At 33.8% G+C, this 19,114-nt stretch overlaps 1 protein-coding gene across 2 annotated transcripts in view; it reads left to right on the forward strand.

Moving 5' to 3' along the window:
- Nucleotides 1-19,114, forward strand: part of LOC129940499 (uncharacterized) — a 108,983-nt gene that overhangs the window by 22,384 nt on the left and 67,485 nt on the right. The window contains exons 2-3 of one of the 2 annotated variants that reach the window (XM_056048853.1): nt 7,647-7,928; nt 8,054-8,353. In XM_056048853.1, coding sequence (XP_055904828.1) covers nt 7,702-7,928; nt 8,054-8,353 — 527 coding nt within the window. In that variant the 5' untranslated portion in view covers nt 7,647-7,701. Of the gene's footprint in view, nt 1-7,646; nt 7,929-8,028; nt 8,354-19,114 lie in introns of those variants that run through there. The other variant, XM_056048854.1, reaches the window with a different exon arrangement.

Genomic DNA, 19,114 nt, shown 5'->3' on the forward strand with positions numbered 1-19,114 from the left:
GGTGACTTGGACGTGTTTTGAAAACACATGCGGCGTGAATGAAAGTTGGATAGGAGTTGGTGGGTTAGGTATGATGAGTATTTGTTTTATTGCAGGCTGTCTGTTTCCGTTCCAGATACATCCATCAAAGTTTGTTGGGACTTAGTTCCAGAGCGATGGATGTGTGTCTACGTTTATTAAGATATGGTGCCAAATTGGTGATATGTGATGATTAATAAGAAGAGGTAATGGACTTAATAGTGATACGGACGTTTTGAAGAGATTCTTGAAGTCTAACTCGTGTTGCTTATGGACACAAGAACTTAAAAGAGACAGTACGCAGTTAGAAATGAAACTTGGCCATTTATGTCGATAGTACTAGTTTTTTACTTTGTATTTTGTCAAAAAGAAACATCTCATCCTATATAACAGTAGGTGAAATAGTTTAATCAAGCTTCTTATAGTAACAATCAATAACTTGAATCAGCAAGAAAGGTTATGAATGAAAACTTAAAAGGAAGAAACAATTCGTTACAACCAACCTGTTAACATATATGTATTAACTGTGTATCATGCATTACAAAGTTATTTTGACTTTAGGCACATTCAAATTAAGTAATTGGGTTTGCTCAGATGTAATGTGTATTTTTGACATTTATTTTGAAATTTAATTGGATGAGATTATTTTTCTAATCCAAAAACGTATTTGACATTTATATGTATACCAAAAACAAGGGCTTGTACTAGAATGAGACATGTCACTAATATTTGAATGTTTCGAAAAGTTTTACTCTACCTCATTTCTGTATTATCAGAACTTTAAAGGGGCCACAATCCAAATAATTCTGAAATTTGTACCAATCTTTAATCTGATCAATTTTTTTGTCTCCAGTTTTCTTAAAAATTAGTTTATTGACCTTAAAAACTAAAAATATTACTGAAATGTATGAAAATAAACATTTTTAAATGTTTCAATCAGTATTTTAGGAATGCAATATTTTAAAAATCGTTTCAGAAACCGTTTCAACTACATACTATGTTCTATACTCAAGTGGCTAAATAACCTTGTCCACATGATAGTGATTATTTTGTTTGTAAGATTAAGTGTGTTTTAATTTTTTAATTTGTTGTATAAAAATTGCCCTAAAACTAAAATTAACTTATAATTAAATTAAATCATGTTAATTTAATTCAATTAGTTCTTCTTTTTTTGCAATACAATTCTATATTTTTCTTAGCGCGCAAAAAGTCATTCGGATGGTTAAAAGCTTTTAGAAAATTTAGCTCCATTACTTCAAAAAAATGTATTTAGTAGCAAACGCAGAATTCAAAGACGTATGCAAGGAAAACAAAAAGTTTTATAAAACCGAGGCTCTTAAACTTAGAAACTGCAAGGATTCCAAGGAATTCTGGATTTCGATTAACCAATTAAATAGAGCAAAACAAAAATCGATGTATTGCATAATAACTTCCTGTTACTTTTGAACCCAGAGACTCTTACGCTTCCTATCCAATACGCTGAGCCTTCGTACTCGAATGATATTTTTGATAGTATCATAACTCTTGATGAAGGTAAATCCGTATTAGTGAAATTGAAGGACGGAAGAGCTTCAGGACCTGATAGTATACCACTGGAATTCTTTAAATATGGAACAGCAAGGCTAACTTTAAATTTACCATCGGCTTTCAATACAATATAGGATACAATACAATCCAGAACAGTTTAAAAATTCCTTAATTTTTCCCATACACCGTGGGATATCCTTTGTCAACGCCACGTACAAGATATTCGCAACATTATTAAATAACCGATTGACCCGTTGGATTCATGATAGTAACTTGCTTGGGGAATTTCAGTCAGGTTTTAGAAGTGGCTACTCGACTATGGACAATATTTTTGTACTGCATAGCATAGCTGCAACCTCTAATGATCAAAAAACAGAAGCTTTATGTATAATGGGATGTCATACAAATTTGGGCAGGTACTAGAAAGCATCTATGACGAAAATAAGGCAGCGGTATGGAATTATGCCATAGAGGACCTGATTTTTTTTTCCTATTGGAATTGAAATGCTTTTTGCAGACGTCATACTGTTACTGTTACTCGCCCGAAACCCTACAGTTGATGGTTAACTGACTAAATGTTTATTATCGGTTATGGAATCTGAAAGTCATTTTGGGCAAATCCAAGGTGATGATATTCCGGAATGGTTCTGGTAATACAGCCAGGAATGAGAAATGGCATTAAGATAGAGAACCAATCGAGATTGTTAAAGCCTATAAATATCCAGGTTTTACTATAACCAGCAATCTTAATATCGAAACACACCTCAAAGAAAAGTTGATTAAATCTAGAAGTGCAATATCCACAACATGGAAGAAATGCTTCTCAAACCAGTCAATATCACATAGTGTTAAATTAATATAAAGTCTTTGTCGCAGTGGTGGAATCTATTATGATGTATGCACCACAGATATGGGAAGGGGAGAAGTTTGAAATGGTCGAGAACAGAGGTTCTTCATTAAACGATGCTCTCGTTTACCCAAAATCACCCCAAACTATATATGATCTCAATTGAGACAGGACTATCACCGCTCTTCATTAAAATTAATATGTCATTTTGATCATATCACAAAAGTTTTGAATATGCCATGCTCCCTACTGTAGAACGGACTTTCGAATATTTAATTAAAATTAATGAAATGCTGCGATGACGACCTCAGGAATTTTATTGTAAATTTAGATGAAAAACTGACAGCCAACGCTACTAATGAAGCTACATCCACGGTGCATAGATCTTCGTACAACCTTCTAAATCACAATTTATGCGAATGTAAATACTTTCGAAACGAGAACAAACACGAGCTCATATCGAGAATTTGCAAAATGAGAGGAGAAATGATAACTCTAACGTATATACCACATCGAGGGGATCTGCCTATCTAATCCAGCCTTTGTACTAAGGGCAGGTTATAGCTATCAGTAAAATCCATCAGTAAAATGTTTGTTTTTAGTTTCGTTTAACTATTGAAGTTCCAATTTCTAACTGAACCGATCACATCATTAAAAATTTTACAGATGAAAGCATAACAGTAAACAAATTGTCTGCGGCGCGAAGCTTGATGTTATAATTGAAAGAAAACAACATTTAATGACATACATTTATTGTTTTCTATAAACGATTTCTCCTGTTTCAAATTTTAATGATAGCTAAAACCGGCCCCCTTAAGAGTAAGGGAAGATGTAATGCATTTCATAGGAAAGTGTCCAATTTTTTGTGAAATACGCAGAAATTTGCTCGGCATCAATGTGAAGCAGAAGAAATAGTCGCCCACAGTCAATTATTTGATTATTTTCGAACTGCAATGTTTTACCGCAATCAAATTATAAATGAATCCTTTTAAAATAGTAATTTATTTAATTTATATTCTAAATGCTAATTTAAACAAAAAAACTTCTATTGGATAAACGTTGTTAATTTTCAAACAGAAGTCAATCGACAGACGACATAGCCAAGCCTTAACGATTTTACTAAATTATTTTTGTTAACAATGTACATATACAAACGAATGTTAATAAATAAAATTATCTATCTAAATCATCTATCATCATCACCTATATTTTTAACATATGACATTTTTGTTTGTATTATTAAAATAACTGAAGTATCAGGTTTACAATCAGAAATATGTCTGGGTTTTATCCTCTGTAATGTTGAATTTTGGTCTTCTCGCAAAGGATGTCTTCGTTGTAGACGAGGAGTTGTTAAACTTGTTTGTTTGGATGGTCCTCAAAGTGGCTGATTACGTTTCTGAAGATCTGCAACAAGTATTAATCTAGAATGTAGCACATTTACATAACTTTTAAGTTGCTAGCATGAAGGAAAAGGAACCGGCTCGTAAAGTCCTTTGTAACACATTCTAAGGTAGAAGTCCTAAACAACTTTTTTCAGGTTTCATGTTTTTTTTTTCATTCATATGTGCTTTTTTAAAACGAGATAACTTTGAATTTTTAAAGGCTTTAAGTGATTATGTTTAACATTTCCCAAAAACTCCAAGCTCCAAAAAAAACCTACTTGCTACTTTTCAATTCATACAAAATCAAATCACAGTTTACAATCTGCTGATTTAATTAAATGTTCGCTATTTGTATAAAAATGGTTATTAAAATGTACTCAATGTGAAAGCATTTTTGATAGTGAGTATTTAAGAAAAATCAAATTTCAAACATTTTGCATTAAAATTACATAAAATTACAAGTTAATTGGTAAATCAAAAATTGAAAAAGAGGATGGGATGCGACCCACACTGATAACTTCCCATCCTTTCTGTTGATGTGTCTTGCTTAAAAGGTTTTTAGGTTTTCGTGTTTTGTAAAAAAAAGTTGTCAATGGAATTATTCTAATTTTTTTTTTAATTAATAACAATGTTTTGCATATGATGAAATAGTTTGATTTCAAAATCTATTTTAGTTGTCAAGATTTTTTAGTCGTTAACCAGTTTTTACCAATTTTAGCAGCATTTCTTAAAAGTTTTTTTTTCTTATATAAACAAATAAAATGGGATGAATGAAATTAATTTTAAGTCAATACCTTCCATTGCTCACGTGACATCGAGAACGGAACATCATCAAATGTTCGTACTGTTACTTGAGTGGAAAGTTAATTTTTACCAAGTTTTATTTATTACACAAATTCTAACAATTACAATTCTTCAATAGGTTTGCAATACCTTTTTACTTGCGACATATAGGAACTATATGGCAAGTTTTGCATTCGTGCAAAATTTCGAACTCGAGATTTTAATCAAACATGATATTACGATGGTAGAGAAGTCGAAAAAAGTGGGTCCCGCGATTCCGTCCGGTCGGTTTTGTCTGTCTGTCCACGCTCCTACAGCCTAAACCATTGGGTCGATTGAGTTCAAACTTGGAAGTTAAGGTTTTGAGCAGATTCGCGTTAGGCGTTTTTTTCATTTTTTTTTTTTAAGATCAAAACTAACAGTGGCCCCCATACAATTTTTTTGGTCAAAAACCGAAAACTCGAATTTTCTCAAAAACAAACCGATAGATTTTTTTAAATTTTCTCTAAAATTTTATTTTTTAACTTTTTTATAAGAAAACCATATTTTTGTATTGCTCAGGAAAGGTACCGCTCATAGAACCGTTATTTTGTTTTTTAATTTTCTCAGCAACTTATGAACTGATTTTAATAAATTTTTTTTCTGAATAAGCTCCTTTATTGCTTTAACAATATTTGATTAACAATAATGCAATTTTTAATTGTTTGGATTTTTTAAAAAATATTGAATTTTTATTTTTCAAAACTCTATATCTCAAAAACTGGTCAACAATTTTTTACGAAATACAAACGTAAGATGTATATTTACAATCACTAAACAACTGCATTCCAAAAATATTTTTAGAACAAAATTGGAAAATGTTATATATAAAAAATTAATTTAAAAAAAAACCGCTCCAACGATTTTCAAAATAAAAATTTAAAAAATCGACGGTTTTTTGATTTATAAAATGGCATTTAAATTTTTAAAGACAAACTTATTTTTCAGGTAAAATTTTGAATCTTAAAATATTATTTTTTAAATTATTTTTAGTGTGCATGAGGCCGAAAGAGCGCATTATTTTGACAAAATTGTAATTACATTCCTATCTTTCATCCAAATTAATGCATTTGGTACACATTTATATGATATATTTAATCAACAATCTATTTTAAAGAGTCTATCAAGAAGTATTATCTTGGTAACTTTGTATACCTATATGATTTAAAAATAGTATTCTTTACGAATAAGGTTGTTTCACACATGATTTACTGGCCTTCGCCTATATAAAAAAATAAATACTTAGTACCTACAAGTTAAAGAAACTGGCCAGAGAGAGTATATGTATTTTCTATTAAAATCACTTTTTCAACGCATACACATTGTACCTATTTATAAAGGTATTATATACAAAGATCGTGCGGTTTTTTTGACAATTCAAATGGCATTTATATCTTTGATGCCAAACTTATTTTACAGGTATATTTTTAAATCTCATAAAAGTACTTTTTTAAACAGACTCTTTGCATACAGCAGCAAGTTCGTGCGATCCAGTCGTGCATTTTATTTAATTCCACATTCATATGGCTTACTAAACTAAACAATTGTTTGTCCATGGTACAAGGATTTTTATACTTTTTTAAACACTCATCAATTTTTGTGGTAATATATTATAAATCGTTTATAAGAAATCCAACAACTCAATTATTATGGCATCATTGTCTATAATCTTTTTAGTAACAAAAATAAATCAAGCCCTCTATCGGACTATACTCTTACGCGATTGAATTGCATATCAAGTTAATTGACCTATTTACCATCCGAAGCATTCACCATCATCATCTCTCACCATATTACTAACTGGCTATTTGCCATCACTATACCTATACAGTTGCCTACCTTACCTAGCAGGAAGACCATACCATTCTATCAACAAACGACTATACCTGATCCCAAAGGTAACCATTTAATAAGATAGAATATAAATAAGCTTCGCTATAGATATCGCGGACTACCTGTAGCAATAATGTGCATATGCAACAACAAAAACAATTGCAACATACACCATATCTACACTGCTGCGTGGTCAATGGAGTTATCCATAAAACTTGTAATAAGTTGTGTCTACACAATGTACATACATACCTTAATAATCTGATCAGCATCAGCCATAACAGCAGCAGCAACAGCAGCGGTAACAATCTGCGCCGCCACCTCCATCAGTGATCAATCAAAACAGTTTGATATCTGAGATGGTGAAATTGCATTTTATTATTTTCTTCTTCTTTCATCTTTCGGGAGGAAAATCCAATCGCAAAGGGTTAAACGTTAAACACTTTGGGTTAAACGCTTATTTTTAAGATATACCCGCATAAATATGCACTAAATTAATGTCGAATAAGCCATCATCATCAGCTTAACTTATTGGTACTATAACTTATTCTTGAAACTGCTGCAAGAAAGGTGGGTCAAAAACGTGCTGAGGGTTTTGATCAAAAGACTAAAAAAGAAAGAAATAAAATACGGAGAAACGACAAATTGGCAACCATCACGAACTGAACCATTTATATAAAGTTGTCGACAATTTCAGTGGAGAAAGAATGAGAAATTGAACTTCAAACTTGCAATGTAGTTACCTATCTACTGCCAGTCTTTGTTGCTGTTGGCCTAAATATTTATAAAGTAGAGGTGATGTTATATAAGTACAAACGCGACGTTAGTAAGGAGCGAATTCTAGTACTCGATAAGATTTATTTCTAATTCTTTCTCACGTTTAATCGATTTTAGGTTAGATTTAAGATCAATAAATTGTTTTGCTGCGGGTTTAAGAAAAACTTAACACTGAACTTAGCTTTTAATCGTGGGATAGGTAAGAAACTGGAAAAAAATAGATCACACATATATCACTTTGAATAATTACCTTAAATTAAAATCAAGTGAAAAAAGAAGACATAGACTAAGACCGAATTAGAATACAAAAGTCGTGATGTTGCCAAACTTGATATTTCCTCACTTCATCCATCATTGAACCTCTACTCTCACTCTCAAAAACTTTTCTTCTTATTATTTGTTGGTGACCTTTGACCATCATTTATCTCTTTTTACAGCATGAAGGTGTAGAAGGAAGAAGACGTTCGGCACAAAAAACCATCGATCACTGTCATGGGTAATTCTATATCAAATGGACGATCATACGGCCATAATAGTAACTTACATCGTCATCAGGAGCATCAAGGTGTAAACAAATCAAACGGCAACGGCAATCAATCAGGTGGCGGTGGAGGCGCTGGTGGAGGAGGTGGAGAAAGTTCCCGTGTTTTATTCCTGCTATATTTGATTCATCGCACGTGGAATGTGGTCATTGACACGGTTGATACGCGCAGTAAAAGGTATTTTACTATTATAGTTTTCATTATACTTTCTCCGCCCCCTTTTCTTTCATTCCCGAGATCTTTGATCTCAAAACCATATACTCATAATATCTTATAGAAATTCTCATTGCATTTTGTCAAAGGTCACGTGTTAGTGGGCGTTGTTCGACATCCGAGGATTCAGGAGCTCCGAGAAGCTATTTTGATGGTACAAGTTCACATGATGACGATGATGATGACGAGACATACTTAGATGGATACTCATCGATGTATGGATCACAATGTACATTCTGCAGTTGCAGTTATTGCTTTGAACCAAAACAGAATGTTTACAATTCGATAGATGGTGGAAAAGATGGTGGTTGCAGTAGCGCTGGCGGCGGCGGCGGTGGCGGTGGCGGGAGAGAACCATCAATTTGTCGAAGAATGTCAATGTGCGAAAGGTGAGTTGAGTGACCACAATGATGACAAGTTAACTATTTTAGTTTAAATGTTAGAAAGTTAATAAAACCTAAATACTGGTTATACGTTTCATACATCGGTTTGTGTTAAATATGGGTTTGCAATAAAAAAAAAATCATTGGTTGTTTATAAAAAAATTAGACAAAGATTTTGTTTATTGAATTTAAATCTAAACCTAATTCTTGGGCTACGTAAAATTTTAATTGCATTAAGATTTTTTTTAAGAAATATATTTTTGAAGCACAAAAGTAGAAACTACATAGCCAAACTCTTAACAAGGTTCGAACGATAACACTTTTATTTTATAAGCTTAAAGAAAATAATTCCCCAACTTTACTTAATACTCGTTCTTACTGTGTTTAAATTTATAAGAGTATTAATATTTTTGTTATTTACATCAAATATGGACATATTCCTAGTGTCAAGAGATTTGGTACGGTTAAAATAAATTTGTTCACTTAATTATTAAAAACAGTCTCTATTTGTCTTGCTTAAAATTTTGTAGTTGTCGTGTTTTGTTAAAAAAGTTGTCAGTTGAATTATTTTTAAAAAATTTAAAATTGCAAACAATATTTTTCATATAAAGAAATAGTTTTGTTTAAAAATCTAGTTTTGTTAAATACATTTTTAGTCAAAACAAATTTCTACCAATTTTAGTAGCAGTATTTTTAATTTTTGAAAAGCTTTTTGAGTCGGAAGTAAATTTTTACAAATTTTTAATACTGTTTTTTAGTTTTTTTATTTTTTGTAAAAAAAACATTCAATTAGATTTTTCTCAAAATTTTACTGAATATTGAAAACAATATTTTCTAAAAGATAAAAGTAGTTTAAAGCCAAAATCTCAAAGTTTTAAAAAGAAAAAATCAATTTTTACCAACTTTGAGTAATGTTTTTTTGTAAGTTTTTATTTTTTTCAAAATTTCAATTTAATTTTTCTCAAAATTTTACCAGATGTTAAAAACATTATTTTTCGTTGCACAAAATTGTTTTGGAGATGAAATAATATTGTATTCGTAAAATTTTCGAGGGGACAGACTTTTTTTCAGTTTTTTTCGATTTATAAAAAAAATACGTTAATTGGTTTTATTCCAAAAATATATTGGTTTGGTATCACGTTACAATATATAATATGAAATCCAATTCAAGTCTCTAGCTTCATTTTTTCGTGAGATGTAAAGGGTTAACTTAAATTTTCACCTTGTTTTTAAAAAGGTAGAAAAGCCACCTACACAAAATTTTCTTGAGAGCCCTTTCTGCATATTTCTGCATTATTATCTGTATAACAAAATTTATTTGAAGTCGATATCTCTTCTGGTTCTTGAGGTATGGGCGAGGAAAAAACGTAGCGATAGTACGGACGTACAGACGTACGTGCACGTGCACCGACATCTTTCTAAAAATCTTTTTTTTCGACTCTAGGGACCTTGAAACAGCGAGAAATGTCAAAATTTTCAATTCGAGAAATCGGACCCATTATAATAACTTCCACATTTTTGGACTTTTCTATTTTGGTAGTGCCAATAATAATAACACACAATTACTTTAAAAAAAGTGGATCCCCCAACTCCGTCCATCTGTCTGTTTATCTCTCCTCGCCCCTACAGCCCAGCAATTGGGTGGATTGAGATAAACTTGAAAGTTCAGGTTTTAAGTCGTAGGCGTTTTTTTTTAATTTTGTTCAGTCTAAAAATTAAAGTTGTCCCCATACAAAGTTTTTGGTCAAAAATCGTAAATTCAAATGTGCACAAAAATGAACCGATAGATTTTTATTAAATTTATCTGAAATATTTATTCTTAATTTGGCATCTTCCAAAAAGCAAACGATATTTTTGTAGTGATCCAAAAGTTTACCATTATTTTGTTTTTAAGTTTTTTCAGGACCTAATGAATAATTATAATATTTGATGGTCAAAAATATCATTGTTTTCTGTTGGGATTAAAAAAAAACATTATTTTTTTTCCAAAGTTCGGTATCTCGAAAATGTAATATATTTTTTTACGAGAATGAAATACCCATATAAGTAACTTAATTACTTAAGGTGGCGCTACAGTCCGGGGCGGACCTGGGCCTCAACCAACAAGCGTCTCCAGCCAGCTCGGTCCCTAGCTAGCTGTCTCCAGTTTCGCACGCCAAGTTGGTTGAGGTCCTCTCCCACCTGGGTGCGCCACCTGAGTCGCGGTCTTCCTCTACTGCGCCGTCCCTCGGGATTGAATTCGAAGACCTTCCGGGCTGGAGAGCTGATGTCCATCCGCTCTACATGACCTAGTCGTTATATCTTCTCCTCCATTCTCCATCTATGCGTACGGGACCAAAAATCACCTGAAGAATTTTTCTCTCGAAGCATCCTAAGACGCTCTCATCTTTCTTTGACAGGGTCCAGGCCTCAGCGCCATAAATGAGAACCGGGATGATGAGTGTCTTATAGATGGTGTCGTTGTCTGCATTAATAGCAGTGCCTAGGTAGACAAAGTCCTTAACTACCTTAAAGTTATAGCTGTCCATGGTGACGTTTTGTCCAAGACGTCGTAGTTCAGTGTCCTTTTTTGATGACAGCATATACTTGGTCTTGCCCTCATTGACCACTAAACCCATCTTCTTCGCTTCCGTCGCAATGCATGCTCCGTACCAAGTCATCGCCTGCTGCTTTGAATAGTTCGGCAGCGATGCCGTCAGCTCCAGCAGCTTTGTTTGACTTAAGTTTAGATATAGCTATCTTCACTTCGTCAAGGTCGGGTAGGCGGAATTGTTGATCTGCGTCACCGAGGTTGAGTGGTTCTATCTCCCTTACAGCGGAATTCGGTTCGTCATCGCCGTTATATAAATTGGAGAAGTGATCTTTCCATATTATCAGCATTGACTGTGGTTCTACTACGATATTCCCTTGATCGTCTTTACAGGCTTCGGTTCGTGGCTGGTACCCTTGGGAGGTTTTTTTTACCTTTTGGTAAAATTTACGAAACTCATTCCTTTTGTGACATCCCTCTATCTCCTCGATCGCGCGCTTCTCATGCTCTCTTTTTTTCCATCTGAGAAGCCGGTGTTCCTCTCTCCTCTTCTGCTCGTAGAGCTCGCGAGCAGCTCTAATCCTTTTGTGCAGCGCCGTTTTGTATGCCTCTTGTTTCGCTACGTGCGCTTGCGGGCATTCGTCGTCAATCCAGGGGTTTCGCTGTGGTGGCCGTGTGAAACCTAGCACTTCAGCGGCGGCATCTCTGATGGCTGCAAGGCAACGTTGCCACTGGTTTTCAATGCTTAATGCAGGAAGTATAGGGCTCCTTAAGAGGTTATTAAAAACTCGATCGGAAAAGGATATGGCAGTCTCTTGCGATTGTAGCCGTCTAACGTCAATCATCTCACAGTACTTCCTTGTTTTGGCTTGGATCGGGATATCCGTAGCCGTACCTTGGCTACAAAGAGGTAGTGGTCCGAGTCAATGTTGGCCTCTCGGAATGTTCGGATATCCTGGATACTGGAGAAGTGTCGTGCGTCGATCGCAATGTAGTCAATCTGGTTGACGGTTGATTGATCAGGAGATTTCCATGTCTCCTTGTGGATATTAAGATGCGTGAACTGCGTACTAGCTACCAGAACGTCTCGCTCCGCAGCGAAATCGACCAGCCTGAATCCGTTGTCGGAGGTAGTGTCGTGCAGGCTGTATCTCCCGATTATGACACCAAAGATGTCTTCTCTTCCTAGCTTGGCATTAAAATCTCCTAAGACAATTTTAATGTCATAGCCAGGGCACTGCTTATATGACTTGTCCAAGAGCTCGAAGAATATGGTTGGTTGGTGCATGCGCGCATATTAGGCTTATGTTGGCGAATTTAGCCTTGATGCGGATTGTCGTGATGCGCTCGCTCACACTGTTGAAACTTAAGACTTTTTGACTGAGCCTGGTTTCAACAACAAATCCACACCCAAATAGACGCTGTCTTTGTTCTCTGTAGCAGTCGCCGTAGTAGATATCGCAGTCTTTTAGTTTGCGTTTGCCCGGTCCATCCCATCGAACTTCTTGGATGGCTCTAGTATCTGCCTTGCAGCAGTTTAGGGCTTCTGCTAATTGTTTCCATATTAGTAAGCTCTATCTAAATAACCACATACTAAAGCTATTTTTAAACTCAAATTACAAAATTTTATATAAAAAAAAAGAAGCAATTTACAAAACACCTGTCTAACGCTGTAATTTTTGTGGACAAAAATAGATACATTTTCTTTTTAGTTGAGTAAAAGGGGATAACTATTAAAATAAATATATAAAATTAAATATGCGTAAGAAGTATCTACTTAATAGGAAGGCGATCCAAGTAGCTATTAAGAATTTTTTGAAGAATGAATGTGAACTTTAAAAAAAATATCAAAGGAAACTGTTTTTAGTAGATGCATACAAACTTTACGAATAAATGCATTCCCTCCAAAATTTAACAAAACTTGCTGTTGGGACATTTATGTACTTGAAATTTGTGTTAAAATCTCAGTTCTAGAGCATCCAAAGCAAATTCACTTCAAAAAGTAGACTTCTTTAAATTTGTAAGATCTTAAAAGTTATTGTATTCAACAGAAAATCAATTTTGAAAGAAATAAAATGCACGACTGGTTCGCTAGAACTTTCTTATGTCTTCCAAAAAGTCTATTTAAAAATATTCCTTATATTTTAAGATTTAAAAATGTATCTACCTGAAAAATGTTCTTTAAAATTTGAATGCCATTTTTTGCCAAATTTTGTACGAAAGCAATATTTGCTTGTTCACTATGTTCACTATTTATGTGAGTCAAAAAATAATAAGAGTTTTATTAATATTAATATCAATCTAATATTAAATTGATGATCTGTTTCTTATTGAAGGTTTTTTTCTTAAGAACCTGAATATTCGCTATTTTTCATATAAATAAATTTTATAATAATTTAAGACATTACCAAAGTTTTTCTAAATTCTTAATTGTGTGAAAACAAAAATTGTAGTTGTTTTTGATAGCAAACCACTTTTTGGTGATTTTCGTTAAATTACTAACAAATCTTAAGATGAGATCTTTACTTATAAAACTTAACTGTATAAGCTTTATACTTTAAATGACCCCCTGGATGCTCCGTTGGTCAAAAGTTAATGTTTTTTTGCTGCGTTATTGGAATAGGGCTAAACTTTATATTCATACTATGTAGTACTTTTAGCAACAAAGTTTAAGGAAGTATAATACAATTTGTTTGCATCTATAAAAAATAGTCATATCCATTAACGCAATACGATTTGTTTTAAATTCTACGAAAATAACAAACAAAAATTAACACCCAGGGGGACACCCCTCCCCATCGATTGGCCATTGACTCAGATAAATAATAATAATTTAAATAAACAAATGAAAATAAAAAATAAACCTTAAAACTCCTATAGGAAACCAATTTCAAATTCGAAAAATTCTTCTCTCTAACACAAAATATCACTTGTAAATTTGTGTCTATTTAAAACTTAACACCTATTTTTTATATATTTATAATACAGCAATTATTGATGCTTGAAAAAAGAGTATTGCAAGAATATAGACTAATGCACTAACTTTTACTGTATCAACAATTAAATAGTGTCTGGGTTTAAACTTCTGCTCATATTTCAACATTTCCAATACCAAAAACACCAACAAAAATCAAATTTTAATTCAGCAATAATTTAAAAATCAACAGACAAACTATCTAACATTAGGCCCCTCAAACTGTTTTTGAATGGTATTTCCACGTAACAGATTGCCCAGTATTATTGCTCTCTCTCTAGTTAATACAAGAACCTATGTGATTGTCTTTGCAATTTAAAAATGTTGTAGCAGATACACGAACCGTATAACCCACTATTTTCCTTCTCCTAAAAGTATGCTATACCATTAGTGAATGTTCGTATTCGAATAATTTTACGCTTGAATTTTCGTTTCTTTAACAAAAAATGATTGTAACTCATTGTAACTTAGAGCAACAGACTTATTTGTAGATACTAAGGCCTTTGTGTATGAAAACATATTTTCATATACAAAGCTAAGGCTGACCTGGAGTTGAGTGACGGGATAAAACCTAACTCAAAACTGCAAGCATTTTTCTTTGCGTTATGACCTGGAGTCATTTGATGAAAAGATTTTTGTCTGCAACAGTTTAATAACTTCAAGTTACGAATGTTTCTCTATATGCAAATCTCACTGTTCTTGTAAAGAACCATTTAAGCCGCCTTAATTATCAGCAGTACAAATTTTCAAATTTTTACTTTGTAAGCAATAGTTTTGGCTTATATCTGACCGGAAACCAATAATCAACATATTTAAAATTTCGAAACATTAATTTGTGTCCTTGTTTATTGAAAGAGTTAAAACTCGTGGAATGTATCCTGTCTCAATCTCAAGTACTAAAATATAGTGCCAATAAAAAAGTTCTATTAATAACCCACAAATAGTTATGATTTCACTTTGAAATTACTTGGTTCAAAATGTATTAAAACGTAAAAAATAAGTTTCATATGACTTGTTTAAGTTTTTTCTTTAAATAATCAAGATTCTAAATTGATTTAATTTAAAGTCTTAAACATTTTTCTAACATAAACAACTTACAGCACTGCCTGCAGCAATTATTTTTCACACCACTTTCCATCGACTTGACACCATCCATCCATCACTTTGGATTCTCTTTACACGACAGCCAACAGAATTTGCATAAACATTTCTTGGAAAACAAAATTGCCTAGGTCTCTGGAGCAGCATCATATTGAAAGGTACCTACATAATAAACTCCTGAAACTGCTTACCTATGTAAATCTTTTGCGACCCTCTTCACTCAAATATTATCATGACACTTCAGTTTGTTTGAAGAAGTGGAAATGACGATGATGAAAATACATCATGTAACGCATTCTGGAGGTCCGTGCGTCGAGTCACCGCTCCTCGTCGTCGTCTTCGTAGTGTACGTTATTTATATGGGAATCTAATAAAGATTCATTTCCAAAAGATGTATAGGTACATGATACCTACCTTGTTCCTGCTACCGGTAGGTTTTCCCTCGGCGGCAGTGGTGGTAAGATGTTTTTCTTTCTGATGGTTCTACTAGACTGGAGGAACAACACCAAACATAAGGCCAACAAAGTTAGTGAGAACTTCGGTTCTTTTATTAAGACTTCAACTTAAGTTTATTGTATTATAACTGGCTTTGATAATTGAATTTCATCGGCACGCGAAGTTCTACCGCTTTGTCGCTTTTCAAATTTACCAATCCACTTAAGATAGTAGATGTGTGTTTTTCCCTGAGGTCAAACTGCTACCGCATGGCATATAACAGACAACAGATTCACTTTAAAAATGCAGTTTCTATAACAAAACAAACATGAAAAAGGTTGCAGAATATAATTTAAGGAAAGGGTCTTTGGTTTTTTCTTGTTGCAATGGAAACCACCAAGCTCCGATGTCTGCAGTGTTTCTGGTCGATGATGATAGTTATTTGTTTTTGTATTTGAGTGAGTGAGTAATAATTGCGTTTCTTGAATTTTTAATAGAAGTGAGGTGGGGTTCTATTTACAATGCTTTTTTTTCATTCCAGGTAAGTTCAAAGGGAATAAAACTGTGAAGGGGTTCAAAGATTGGCGATAGTAATCTTGTCTTGAATAAATATTTATGCATGCATACGTAAACTTATGTGTCGGAGAGGTGCTATTGATCATTTTTTTTTCCTAACTGCGTGCAGCGAAAGGAAAAGACCACATGCGCACCTGATGAGAATTATTTTCTTTCGGTTCTTTTTAGGATCAAAATAATTGAGGTGCATCGGAGAAAATAAGAATATTATAACTGAAAAGGGTGAGAAAAGGGGAATAACCTTCAGATGAGAAGTATAATAATAATAGTAATTGTGATTTTGTTACCTGAATGTGAACATATACATAAGTTATGTTTTTATAAAAGATGTCCAAGGGTAAAAATGCACTTAATTATTAAAACATTTTAATTTTTAGTGTCAAGTACGAATTCAAAATGAAGACCAAAAAAATCAAATCTTCAACTTAGTCTAGATCCGTTCAATTTTAAAACTAAAGTTTGTTATTCAAGACTTAAAAAAAAATACTTTTTTTAATTCAGTATTGTTTATTAACATTAAATGTTATAGAGCAAGAGCCATTGCTGGCCAGACATACCTTTTATCATAAAAGCTAAGTGTTTGTCTATGTGTGCCTCTAGTAAAGGTAAGAACGATCCCTACCCATGATACCTGGGTAGTGATTCCTTTGGCTGGTAACAGGTAGCAAAGGTGCATAAAATTCCATCCATTTTCTTATATTTCATTTGTAACAACATCAAAATTTGCTTTACTTATTGCCAGACACTTAGTATGGTTCCAACTACCTGCCAGACATTCTTAAACTATAATATTTTGTAATTCAATGTACGTTATAATATATAAAGGCTATATTTAATATATATTTTTTGGGGAGCTATTAAATGATGTTTCCTTACCAGACATACATTTTTAAGGGTTCTATCATCCTGCCAGACACATTGAATTAAGCAGAAGTTGCAAGAGCATGGATCACATGTAGTAGACGTTGCGAGAGCAGCAAAGCATTCGGTTTATTGCGATCTTTTGCTGCACATCAACTGTTTTATTAATGTATGTACAAAATAAACAAAGAGGAAGAAATTTTAAATAAAACGTAAAATAAATGAGTTTTTGTTCACTGAGTTGTGGGTATTGTCTCTTTTAACTCCTTACGTCTATAAAAGCCTTTATTTACTACGGCATACCTTGAATAAGTTTTTTTAGGATCGTCCGAATTATCCCACTCCTCTATCTGCCCAGATCTCTGACCACTTAGTTTCTCGAGAAAACTATGTTTTTATTCCAGCGGATCCCAAATATGTTCGATGGAAGTCATGTCTGGGATCGTGGCAGGCCAAGCCATCACATCGATTTCTACTTCTTTTAAGTAATGCACCTGGCAACGTGAGTTCTCTCATTATCTTGAATCAGCAAGAAATGTTTACCAATAAATGGTGCAAAAGAAACCACATATTCTTCCAAAATGTTCGTGATGTAATAATTGGAGTTCACTGATCATTCCACTATGCACAGCCCAGTTATTCCGCGCACAGAAATTCCTGCCCACAGCATGACGTAACCTTCCCAGAAATATTTACGCTGGGCACCTGTTTTCGAGTTTTACATCCCACTTGATCTTCTCCACACTCTTTTACGTCCATCTGGTGACCATAGATAAAACCTGGACTTATCAGTGAAGAGCACTATACCCTAGTCGGCCTCGGTTTAATCTTGGTGTAGGCGAGCAAATTCCATTCGCTCGTGAATCGTTAGCCTTGGCATCACTTGTAAAGAAGTTATATACAAGATACATTTTTGTAACAGTTTTTGTAACAAACTAAATAAATTCAATAAATAAAAGTAAGTGCTAAAAATAATATATCGCTTTATTACTTACTTACTTACTTTGTTTGTCTTAGAGCTCGAAGAATATATCTTTGGTGTTGTCATCTTTCACTTCTGTCGGGGCGTGCGCGCATATCAGGCTATAATGTTGCCGAATTTAGCCTTGATGCGTATGGTCATGAGGCGCTCATTTATGCACCTTTAGTTCAAGACTTCTTGCCGAAGTCTGGCTCCAATGACAAAGGCGCATCCAAATAAGCGCTGTTGGTTTTCGTGGTAGCAGTCATCATAGTAAATATCGCAGTTTTGTATCCTCTTTTTTCCCGGCCCATCCCATAATATTTCCTGGATAGTGGTGATGTCTGCTTTATAGCAGTCTAGGGCCGGCCGCACGTGGTCTGTTAAGGGGCCTAACATTCCACGTGCATATCCGAAGTTCGTTGTCCTTAATTCGTTTGCGTAGGTTGTCAACAGTAAATCCGTCCGTATCCGAAGCTTGTTGGTGCTTCGCAACTATGAAGTTTTTACGTGGCCAGCAAGTCACCCTGGAGGGCCAGATCCTAAGCATAACTCCAAGGATGGGGAGCCGGATAAAACTGCTTCTTATTTGCCTGGGCTCCGCATAAGTCGAAGAAGCCCTATAAGGTGTTCACTAAGTAGTTCAACCTTACTGGAACTGCAGACGCCACCGTTGATTCCATCTCGGGGATTCTTCTGCTGCCATCTGAATAAGGAGAGACGTCTTAGTGGAAAAACCTCTCCCCCCTCTCTCGTTTGCTGCCCCAAACAACTTTCCACTGGGGTTGGAACCCAATCTCCAATTGAGGTACTAGGCAACCGATGTTCACCACGGGGAGGTAAGAGTAGGAGTTGATAGACAGAGGTGGGTTTTGAGAAAACCTGTCGACGCTTATGTCCTCTTGAATTCACATGTCTACCATTTGAACTTCCAACGCAAGAACTATTTTGTTACAAATACCGAACTGATCCAAGACGCAATTTCAAATTTAAATGCAAAGTATATTATGTGATGCGAAGCAAAGAAACGTTCTTGAGCACAAATTTGATTTCAGTTAAATAATTTTCTTAAATAAAAATCTATACAAAATAATTAAAAGAACAAAAACCCATACAAAAAAAACAATCAATTTACGCAGAACGAAAAAAGTCATCTTTTTGACTATTCCGCGATAGTCAATAGGATAATTTTGGATTGTCAATTTCGGGATCTGAAATTTTTCTACAACTTAGTAGTCAATATGAAAAATTAAGTTAATTATGTATTTATTCGCTTATCCGTTACTTTTTAATTTATTAATTTATTTATCTATAGATTGTATTACATCT

The sequence above is a fragment of the Eupeodes corollae genome, chromosome 1, assembly GCF_945859685.1.
Source record: "Eupeodes corollae chromosome 1, idEupCoro1.1, whole genome shotgun sequence".
Classification (NCBI taxonomy): Eukaryota; Metazoa; Arthropoda; class Insecta; order Diptera; family Syrphidae; genus Eupeodes; species Eupeodes corollae.